Source organism: Microtus pennsylvanicus, chromosome 8 (genome assembly GCF_037038515.1).
Source record: "Microtus pennsylvanicus isolate mMicPen1 chromosome 8, mMicPen1.hap1, whole genome shotgun sequence".
Taxonomy (NCBI): domain Eukaryota; kingdom Metazoa; phylum Chordata; class Mammalia; order Rodentia; family Cricetidae; genus Microtus; species Microtus pennsylvanicus.
This window is the reverse complement of record NC_134586.1, coordinates 3,208,234-3,220,000: the sequence shown is the minus strand read 5'-3', so window position 1 is coordinate 3,220,000 and position 11,767 is coordinate 3,208,234. Positions and strand designations below refer to the sequence as shown.

General features: G+C 46.0%; 1 protein-coding gene across 4 annotated transcripts in view; it reads left to right on the top strand.

Moving 5' to 3' along the window:
- The window catches only part of Bmal2 (basic helix-loop-helix ARNT like 2), a 43,785-nt gene that overhangs the window by 13,738 nt on the left and 18,280 nt on the right, over positions 1 to 11,767 (top strand). For 3 of the 4 annotated variants that reach the window (XM_075982263.1, XM_075982264.1, XM_075982266.1), the window contains exons 4-7: positions 513 to 592; positions 4,308 to 4,400; positions 5,330 to 5,444; positions 6,507 to 6,650. In XM_075982263.1, coding sequence (XP_075838378.1) covers positions 513 to 592; positions 4,308 to 4,400; positions 5,330 to 5,444; positions 6,507 to 6,650 — 432 coding nt within the window. The remainder of the gene's footprint in view (positions 1 to 512; positions 593 to 4,307; positions 4,401 to 5,329; positions 5,445 to 6,506; positions 6,651 to 11,767) is intronic. The other variant, XM_075982265.1, reaches the window with a different exon arrangement.

Below are 11,767 nucleotides of genomic sequence, written 5' to 3'. Positions count from 1 at the left end.
GTCAGAAGCAGGAGGATTGTCATGAGTACAAGGTCACCCTGGGCTGCAGAGGCACTCCAGGGAGGCAGCTCAGTTGCTGGAGTGTTTGCTTAGAGCCTAGGAAGCCTCAGGTTGGGTTCTCGGCACCACATAACCTGAGTGTGGTGGCGGTCACCTGTGGTCCTGGCTCTCGGAAAGTGGAGGCAAGATCAGGAGTTCAAGGTCAGCCTGGGCTACATAGTGAACTCAAGGCCAGCCCAGAATACAGGAGGCCCTTGATAACAATAAAAAAAGGAAGAGGAGAAAAGGAAGGGAGGGAGGGAGGGAGGAGGGAGGGAATGAGGAGGAAGGAGAGAGGAAGGGAAGGAGGAAGGAAGGAAGGGAGGAAAGGAAGGAAGGAGGGAGGGAGAAGGAAGAGGAAAGAGGAAGGGGTCACTGTATTGTGACAGCAGCCGCTTGTGCACAGTGCACACTGAGCAATTACTAAATTTCTTTCTCTGTATTTTCAGTAATTTTGGCCTATTTATTTCTAGGTGTGACAGAGTCTTTCTTAGGAGATAATTCTAGACCTTCATTTATTCAGGATAAGGAGCTCAGTCACTTGATCCTCAAAGTAAGTGACTCCACACTCCTCACACCTGAGACACCCCTCTCACACCTGAGACACTCTCCTCACACCTGAGACACCCTCCTCACACCTGAGACACCCCTCTCACACCTGAGACATCCCTCTCACACCTGAGACACCCCTCTCACACCTGAGACACCCTCCTCACACCTGAGACACCCCTCTCACACCTGAGACACCCTCCTCACACCTGAGACACCCCTCTCACACCTGAGACACTCTCCTCACACCTGAGACACTCTCCTCACACCTGAGACACCCTCCTCACACCTGAGACACTCTCCTCACACCTGAGACACCCCTCTCACACCTGAGACACCCTCCTCACACCTGAGACACTCTCCTCACACCTGAGACATTCTCCTCACACCTGAGACACTCTCCTCACACCTGAGACACCCTCCTCACACCTGAGACACCCTCCTCACACCTGAGATACCCCTCTCACACCTGAGACACTCTCCTCACACCTGAGACACCCTCCTCACACCTGAGACACTGTCCTCACACCTGAGACATTCTCCTCACACCTGAGACACTCTCCTCACACCTGAGACACTCTCCTCACACCTGAGACACTCTCCTCACACCTGAGACACTCTCCTCACACCTGAGACACCCCTCTCACACCTGAGACACCCTCCTCACACCTGAGACACCCTCCTCACACCTGAGACACTCTCTTCACACCTGAGACACTCTCCTCACACCTGAGACACTCTCCTACCACCTGAGACACCCTCCTCACACCTGAGACACCCCTCTCACACCTGAGACACCCCTCTCACACCTGAGATAACCCTCTCACACCTGAGACACCCCCTCACACCTGAGAGGCAAGACTGTCAAGAAGGCTTCCGAGGGCTGCTGTCGTGGCCTCATTTTCTCACAGGTGGGGCTTTCTAGGCTCCACAGCAGAAAATTTGGTGTCTGATTGACAGTCTTGCCTCGTACTATGACATAGGTGCATGTTACAGTTTTGTTAATTTTTCTTTAACTTTAAAAAAGTTACTCTTATTTTAACTTAATCTTTAAGATTTACTTTTTATTCACGCATATGTGTTTGTGTCTCCCTCTGTGTGTGTGTGTGGGGGGTGCACCCTGAGGACAGAAGGTTCCCTTGGATCATGGGTTATAGGCGGGTTGAATTGCGTCTCCCTCTGTGGGGGGGGTGCACCCTGAGGACAGAAGGGTCCCTTGGATCATGGGTTATAGGCGGGTTGAATTGTGTCTCCCTCTGTGGGGGGGGTGCACCCTGAGGACAGAAGGGTCCCTTGGATCATGGGTTATAGGCGGGTTGAATTGCGTCTCCCTCTGTGTGTGTGTGTGTGGTACACCCTGAGGACAGAAGGCTCTCTTGGAGCATGGGTAATAGGCCATTTGAATTGCCTGCTGTCGGAGCTGGAAAGTAACTCAGGTCCTCTGAGAGAACAGCAAGTGTCCTGAACTTCTGAACTGCACCCCAGCTCCTGGAGGGTTAATCTAAATCATTTTATTACACTGACCTGAGGGGGAGGGGGATGCATGTCATAGCATGTGCGTATGTGTGTAGATCAGAGAACAGTCACGGGGAGGGGACTATGTCATAGCATGTGCGTATGTGTGTAGATCAGAGAACAGTCACGGGGAGGGGACTATGTCATAGCATGGGCATGTGTGTGTAGATCAGAGAACAGTCAAGGGGAGGGGACTATGTCATGACATGTGCGTGTGTGTGTAGATCAGAGAACAGTCAGGGGGAGGGGACTATGTCATGGCATGTGCGTGTGTGTGTAGATCAGAGAACAGTCAGGGGGAGGGGACTATGTCATGGCATGTGCGTGTGTGTGTAGATCAGAGAACAGTCAGGGGGAGGGGACTATGTCATGGCATGTGCGTGTGTGTGTAGATCAGAGAACAGTCAGGGGGAGGGGACTATGTCATGGCATGTGCGTGTGTGTGTGTGTAGATCAGAGAACAGTCAGGGGGAGGGGACTATGTCATGGCATGTGCGTGTGTGTGTAGATCAGAGAACAGTCAGGGGGAGGGGACTATGTCATGGCATGTGTGTGTGTGTGTGTAGATCAGAGAACAGTCAGGGGGAGGGGATTATGTCATGGCATGTGTGTGTGTGTGTAGATCAGAGAACAGTCAGGGGGAGGGGACTATGTCATGGCATGTGTGTGTGTGTGTAGATCAGAGAACAGTCAGGGGGAGGGGATTATGTCATGGCATGTGTGTGTGTGTGTAGATCAGAGAACAGTCAGGGGGAGGGGACTATGTCATGGCATGTGTGTGTGTGTGTAGATCAGAGAACAGTCAGGGGGAGGGGATTATGTCATGGCATGTGTGTGTGTGTGTAGATCAGAGAACAGTCAGGGGGAGGGGATTATGTCATGGCATGTGCGTGTGTGTGTAGATCAGAGAGCAGTGGGGGAGTTGGTTCTCTCTTTCCACCATGTGGGTCCCAGGATTCAAATTCAGACATCAGACTTGGCAGCCAGCGTCTTTTCCCACGGAGCCATCTCACTTGTCCTGACAATGGGTTTTGGGGATACAGGGTGATGTTAGATAATCATGCAGAGGGCTTTGGAGGCCCAGCCAATAGTCACGGGGCGCTTTTCTCACCCGCTGCTTCCTGTTACCTCAGCTCTCCCCGGCACACGTTGTCTAACTCTTCCTGTTGATTGTTCTAAGAACAAGTCGGAGTGCAGGAAGGTAGCCCAGTTGGCAGAGCTCCTGCCTAGCTGCAACAACTCTGGGCTCCGGACCGCAGCTCTGCATAAACAGGTGTGGTGGTGAATACCTGGAACCCCGGCGCTTGGGTGATGAAGGCAGGCAGACTGGAGGAAATTCAAAGTTGTCCTAGACGGCATAACAAGTCGGAGTCCAGCCTGAGCCACACGAGACTATTACAAAAGAGAGAGAATGCTTCCCTGGGGGGTACCAGCCTGGAGAAATGGTTTAGAGGTTAAAAGCACTGGCTGCTCTTCCAGACGATCCAGGTTCAAATCCCAGCACCAACCTGATGGTTCACAACCATCTATAATTCCAGTTCCAGGTGATCAGATGCCCTCTTCTGCTTCCATGGACACCAGACATATACTCAATGCACAGACTTACATGCTGACCACACACACACACGCACACACACATACACAGAGTCAACCCTTCCTCTCCCGGTTTGCATAGCACGGCCATAGCAGCAGTAGTAGCAAGTGATGTGTTCTAAGAACTTCACAGACTTCTCTGTGTAGCAGACTGGACTCTGGCGAAGGGGATTTTATTTTGGAATGTTGTCATACAATGTGATGGACCTTACTGTAACATTTTCACACATGTATGTTCATACTTGGTTTAGCCTTTCCCACCCTCCCCTGTTCCCTTTCTTGCCCCAAATGGTCACATGTGTTCCGTTACCTTCTCCTTTTCTCCTTTAACCCCGTGATGTCTCTTCTTCCCCATCATGGACCGTGTTCCATGACCCTGCACACATGCGAAGTAGCTTGATGATCAGATACCAACAAAATAGTCTATAGCTAACATTTTATGTTAGAAACTTTAGAATTGAATTTGACGTTCTCTGTATGTCATATGATAATTTTAGACTGGGGTTTGCCGGCTGTCTTCACAGCTCTGAGAGTTTCAGGGCCACGTCTCTCTTCCGACGCTGACTGGGTGCAGGAGAAATGACTCAGTCTGGGTTTTGTATTGATCCTAGACAGCAGAAGGTTTCCTGTTCGTGGTCGGATGTGAAAGAGGGAGGATTCTCTTCGTATCTAAGTCCATCTCCAAAACGCTGCAGTATGATCAGGTATCAAACCATGGTGTTTCCACGTGGTCCTGATTATTGTAAACAAATCCTAACTTGAAGCTGTGTCTGACCCCATCCTTCCCTTTGCCGCTAAGTCAGAGCTTTGAGAGAGAGAAGGAAGACAGTAGAAAGGTGAATTCTTTCTTAGAAAGAGTATTTGAATTTATTATGAAACCTCAGAGAAGTAAGGCCTTTCATCTTAGAGAACGATCCTCTAAGTCCTTAGTATTTGAGAAGACTGTGTTTCGGTCCCTACCAACATCAGTTGTAGAAAAATGAGTTTGGATGAGCAAGAATAAATGCAGTGTCCTTCTGGTTCTTATTGCCACTATTGAAAATCTTAAAGATTCCAGCAAAATTCTGTGATTGTGTGATGCTATTCTGTGCAGGGCCCAGGTAGATCCTTTGGTTGAGGGGCTTCTAGGTTGTTTCCAGGTTCTGGCTAGTATAAATAATGCCGCTATGAACATGGTTGAGCACATGTCCCCCCTGCTGGTTTCCCTGCTCATGTATCTGTGCACCGCATGCATGCGTGTGTACCACAGATCCTCTGAGACGAGAATACAGATGGCTGTGAGCCGCCCTGTAGGTCCTGAGTCTTCCAGAAGAAAAGCATGTGCCCCTTAACTACTGAGCCGTTTCTCCAGCCCCTCAGAATGCACTTTTGTCTTTATTTACAAATGTCACCCAGAACCCCAAGTTAATGCCTCATGATGTGACGTATCTTTATTTAAGTTCAAGGAAGGTTTACCTCTTGGGGTGTAACTCAGTGGTAGAGCATTCTCCTGGTACACACAAGGCCCCAGGTTTGAGCCCCAGCACTGGGGAGAAAAATATCAATCTCTAACAAGGAACATTTATCTTATGTGTGTGAAGAAATGTCCAAAGGTGACTTCATTGATCTAAGTGTGTATCCACTTTCTCAACAGGGCAGCTTGATGGGACAGAATCTGTTTGACTTTTTACACCCAAAAGATGTTGCCAAAGTAAAGGAACAACTTTCTTATGATGTCTCCCTAAGAGCGAAACCTGTGGACACCAAAAGTGAGTTCTCCTTTCGGGGTTCTTACCACGGTCCCTACTTCCTGACTGGTCACCTTCCATTGCTGTGGTAAATCCCCACGAACACCAGAAAGGGCTTCTATTTGTTTATTTATTTATTTTTAGTTTACTCTTTCAGAAGGACAGAGTCTATCACGGTGGGAATGACATAGCATGGGGCAGGGACAGAAAACGGTTGATTATGGTTTTATCCACACACAGGAAATAGAGAGAGGGATGGAGGAGGAAGGGAGGGAGGGAAAAAGAGAGAGAGAAAGAGAATTCCTTTACAGACATATGCAATACATATATTCACATGAAGATGATATGTGGGAATATATGATTGCTTATAGTTTTCAATCCAAATGAAACTTTTATAAGACAGTATTATTTGAGGGTAAAAAGTTGCTGTAGTTTTATTCTCTTTTGTATATGACCAAGATTTTAGGGTATGAAAGATCTTGTACCACTGGGCTTAGGAAATATATGTATTCATTATCCCAAGATACTTGACTTGTGAAAATGCCTAGTGCCAAGCAGTTACTTATGACATAGAAACAGTGATTTGGGGGCCAGAGAGGTGACTCAGCAGTTAAGAGCTCTTGCAGAGGACCAGGTTCTGCTCCCAACATGCAGTGCTGCCCACACCTGTTTGTAACTCCAGCTCCAGAGGTCCGATGCCCTCTCTTGGCCTCCATGGGCACGCACATCCACTCAGGTAAACACACACACATAAAATACAAATAAATTGTTTTTAAAAATTAAGGGGAGAAAATGATCTCAGCAGTTTATAATTTTGGTTTTATTTGTTTATATATTTGTTTGCTTGTTTGTTTGTTGAGACAGAGTTTCACTATGCAGCTTTGGCTGATCTAGAGCCCCCTACATAGATCAGGCTGGCCTTGAACTCATGGAGATCTGCCTACCTCTGCCTCCTTGTGCTGGGTTTAAAGGCGTACACTGCGATTATTTCCTTTTTTAAGAGAAGGGAAGATGAGAGGATGAAGGAAGTGGGTTTTAAGCATGCCTGTGACCTTTCTGTTCTCCTTCCTGCTACTGTGAAAGCCTCTCTGCAGGTTTACAGTCCCGGGCACACTCGACGACCACACATGCATTCTGGCTCCAGACGATCTTTCTTCTTTAGAATGAAGAGCTGTAAAATCCCCGTCAAGGAAGAGCTTCGACGTTCACCCTGCTCAAAAAAGAAAGGTGGGACTCCCAGGAGAGCATGCGAGCATGTGGTTCAGTGCCTGGTGTGGAACAAGAGGTCCTAATTAGTTTCTGTAAGAGAAAAAGTAAATTCCACAGTCAAGGCAAGAAATAGGATACAAAGTGTCTAAGTGGAATTGTGTTAAACCAAGGTTGTTCATTCTGTCACTCCAGCCAGTGCGCATTCTGCTGTCTGGGATTTCCATGGTGCTGCTGAACTTGTAGCAGAGAAAGCTGAAGTTCAATTTGGGGCCAGATCTGGCAGCCTTTGATGTAGGAGGGTCTTCTATCTATCTGTTGCTTCCATTGGTTAATTAATAAAGAAAACTGCTTGGCCTGATAGGTCAGAACATAGGTAGATCGGGAAGACAGAACAGAATGCTGGGAGAAAAAAAAGCAGAGACAGGCAGACACCATGAAGCTCTGGCCCGAGATGGATGTAGGTTAGAATCTTCCTGGTAAGCCAGCACCTCTTGGTGCTACACAGATTAATAGAAATGGGTTAATCAAGATGTTAGAGTTAGCCAGTAAGAGGCTAGAACTAATGGGCCAGGCAGTGTTTAAATGAATACAGTTTCCATGTAATTATTTCGGGTGTAAGCTAGCCAGGTGGTGTGAAGCAGCCCACCGATAGAAGACCCTCATACATAATTTCCCCTTTTTCTGTTTAAACAAAAAAGAAGGCTTTTACTTTAACATAGCAAAATTACATATAACGAAACAGTTATCAAGCAAGAATTACAGTTATAATATTAATATCTATTTTATCTTTTATCATAACCAAGGAAAACTATAACTATCCATTCTTCAACTCCATCAAAGACTCCAGAAGTATATAATATTACCTAAGTAAACAAGAAGTAAGCAACTTCCAAAACTCTAGAAATGACAGAGACATCTTGCTGCCTGTATAGTCACCCAAAGTTCTTTTGTACCATTGGGGCATCCATCTTCAGCCTACAGGCTCATAATATCTAGCAGACATTTCCATGAAGCAGGAGATTTCAAAGGCAGTTCAGTCACTTTTTTCTGTGTCCCGCAGAATGTCTCACAGACTCTTGAATCAGGAACCCCAAAAGACCATCTCACCTTTAGGCAGGTTCAGCAGTCCTCTCTCTGCGGGTTCTCTGCGTCTAGTTTATGCAATAGTCCAGGCAAAAGCAGTTTCTTGTCCAAATGGCTAACCAACTCCATAAGGAGCCTCTTCGATGCCCATCTTCCTCTTGAAGTAGCTGGTGCTGCCAGGATCAGAAGTGTCTCATTGTCATGAAAAGCCCTAAGTTTTTAAAACATTAAATGCCATATTCTGTAGTCTTTGAAAGATATGAAGAATGCCTGTCTGAAATATATCTATGCACATCTAGAAAATCTAACATGACTACAAGCTTGACTATTATTGATGATTATCCATTAACAACCTACATGTCCTAATTATACATTACATTTTTCAATGAACTACACAACCACAATACCTTAATCAAGATCAGAAATACATATACGTATAACAAAATTGACCTTAACTTTATACCAGTAAAGCAAAATTTATACCAATGTAAATTATTCATATCTATATCATATCCCCCTTTAAATGTGAAAGAACATTCGTAGACAATATTTGGGAATATGGATGTAGTTATTTCTCTCCAAACTTCTTCCCGCTGTATAGGGGTGCTGTTAATCAGGTCTTTCATGGTATAACCTGTGTGCCAGGTTCATCTCAGTTGGCAGTTGAGTGAAGTAATTTTCTTAAGGTGTTCACAGCAACCTTTCAGGAGGGCATGGTCTACCATACCATATTGGGATAGAAGTGATCCACAGGGTCTCATCCTCTGTGAAAACAAAAGAAGACCCTCTCCAAAGCATCATATCCTTAGATCCAAATTCTGAAGTCAAGATAGCTTTATAATACACATGTTGGATTAGCTTAGCAGATCACACAATGAAATGTTTCTTTGTACTTAGATCCTTCACAGTCAAAAAATTGAAAGAAAATACAATAACATACAGAATACAAACTCTCTGTGAATTTTCCATTTTTACGTGGCTTATTTTTATTTCTTTTAATCTATAACTATCTGTACTCTGTCTCTTTAAAGACTTTACATTTTTTAACACATTAACTTTATTCTCTATATTCTTTTTCTTCTCTCTCCCAAGCCTATGTACACTCATCCAACACTGTGACCCATTTAGTGGTCTTTTATGTCTGAATCTGTCCTATTGTGAACCTGTAATTTTTTTACTATCCAGGAGTACTTCTTAAAATGCTAAGCACTTCTTTTAAAAACTTAACTTGCGCCATGTAGAAGTAACACGGTACTGCCTGTTTCCTACCCAGTCTAAACCTTAACTGTGCTTTTATTATGATAATTATGATAGTTCCCGCCTGAGATCAGCACAGTTTAGCGTGGAGGAGCCACTCCTGCCTCAGCCATTTGGTGCCCCTGAGCCGCGCACAGTTCCAGGCACACAGCAAGTCCACGTTGCCATAAAGCAAGCAAGCATTTTACTCACAAAACCCCATCCAAATTCTCTGTCTCCCACAAGAGTCAGAAGTTGTGGTAGGAGCATAGCCCAGAAAGCTAGCATTTTAAAACTACATGGCTTTTTTTTTTACACCTCTAGGTAGGAGCCACAGTCAGCACTTTAACTCTGAGAATTTTTATGTCGATTATAGCCTAATCTGCCAGGCAGACCAGTGCGCAGCCTGGAAACCTCTCTGTGTATGGCAGCAGAAATCCACCATGCTCTCCCGCCTGACCAAGCCTGATTCTGCTGTCTGCCCAGGCAGGAAGAGCTGAACCATTGGCATGGTCTCAGCTGCTTTTTTCCTGATCCCAACTGGACACACAAACACCCAGGCCCACAAATGCACCATAGCAGGAGTTTGCACCAGCGGCAGGGCCCAAGAAGCCGTGTTTTAAAATGGCCTGGCTTTTTTATGGTGCTGTTGCTGAATCAGGAAATCTCTCTGCGGCCTACCACCCACAAACAGCAAAAAGCTGTGTTAAACTCTCTCTCTCTCTTCTTTTCAAGCCTTCTCAGGTTTATGTGGAGTTAGTTACCACGTTGGAGCACCACTTGTAGAAGGAGCAATGGGCCGCTTCCCACCACCCGGCTCCCTGCCGCCTGGCTAGCTTATGCCCGAAATAATTACACGGAAACTGTATTCATTTAAACACTGCCTGGCCCATTAGTTCTAGCTTCTTACTGGCTAACTCTCACATCTTGATTAACCCATTTCTATTAATCTGTGTAGCACCAAGAGGTTGTGGCTTACCGGGAAGATTCTAACCTACATCCATATCAGGCTGGAGCTTCACGGCGTCTGCCTGTCTCTGCTTTCTTCTTCCCACAATTCTGTTTTGTCTTCCCCACCTACCTATGTTCTGACCTATCAGGCCAAGCAGTTTTCTTTATTAATTAACCAATGGAAGCAACAGATAGATAGAAGACCCTCCTACATCAAGCCTTGAACCTCAGCACTTAAGAAACAGAGGCAGGTGGATCTCTGTGAGTTTAAGGCCAGCCAGGACTACATAGCCAGACCCTGTCTCAATAATAAAATAAAAACTCAAATGACAACAAAGTTTGACATCTTTTTAAAGTTTGTTTTTGTTTTTGAGACAGGGCCTCACTTTGTAGCCCTGGCCAGGAGTTCATTATGTTGACCAGGCTGGCTTCAAAGTCACAGAGATCCACCTGCCTCTGCCTCCTGAGTGGCAGCCCTAAAGCAATGTTTTTAATCTTAGTTTTTAAGTGTGAGTGTGTATGTACAATGCCCACAGAGGCCAGAAGAGGCTATTAGACCCCTGGAACTGGAATTACACCCAGCTGTGGGCTGCCTGATAAGGATGCTGAGGACTGAACTTGGGCCCTCTGGAGGATCAGCAGGAACTCTTAAGTAGCGAATCCAGCCCCTGCTTGTTTCTTTTTGAGACAGAGTCTTACTGTGTAGTCCAGGCCGCTCTGGAGCTCCTGTGCATCATCCCCCGTCTCAACCTCCCTAGTACTGAGATTTCAGGTATGGAGCACTTCACCTGACTAAAAAGTGGTCTTTATATAGGACTGCAGGGTTCTATTTTTTTTATAAATTTTGGTACAAATTGTTTTTATAACCACACATGAAGAAAATTACACTTGTTGATGATATAGTAAACATTTAGTCTGTTCCTGATGCTGCAAAGAACATTTTAATTCTCATGAAAGTTGTCTTATGTCTGTCTTAGAATCAAGGAGGAGACACTGTTTGTTTGTTTGTTTGTTTGTTTTCGAGACAGGGTTTTGCTGTAGCTTTGGAACCTGTCCTGGCACTAGCTCTTGTAGACCAGGCTGGCCACAGAGATCTGCCTGCCTCTGCCTCCCAAGTGCTGGGATTAAAGGCGTGCATCACCACCACCTGGCTAAAGAGGAGACACTTGAGATGCTTAATGAACACCCAGTCACCTCCCTCTGCCCGTGACTCTGTGTGGTACAGAGTCTAGGGTAGTGGCTGTCCCTAGGTAGACCAGTTATCTCTTGTTTTCATGGAGCGTGCTTGTCTTTCTGAATTCCCGTGTTATTGGTGTCCTCTTTTCTCTTTCATTTTGCCACAAACAACGGGATTCCATTTTCCTCTGTGTGTGAACCACACTCTGTTGCTTATATACCATATCCCTTTAGACCTGTCTGCCTGTTGGCAGGCTCCTTAGGATGATTCCTTTCATAGCTGGTGTGACCATGTGCTTTAAATATGGGGATTTTAGGGGTCTCTTTGTACCTTGATTTTGCTTCTCGGGATAGGCCCAAAAGTGGGGTAGCTGGATGTCATGTTACTGTAGCCTTTTGGAGAATTCCCATACTGTCTCCTATAGTAGCTGCTAACAACGGCTCCCCTTGGCTGTCTGTGTGGCTCCCTCTTTCTCTATAGCTTCCCCAGCTTTTGTTCATTTGGCTTACGCTTCTTCCCGTAGTTCATCATCCAGGGAAGTGGAGGCAGGAATGCAAGCAGGGTAGGATTCTGGGGTCAGGAGCTGATTTAGAGGCCATGGAGGGGACCTGCCTACTGACTTCCTCCTTGTGGCTTGCTCAGCCTGCTTTCTTATAGAACCCAGAATCACCAGCCCAGGGAGGGCGCC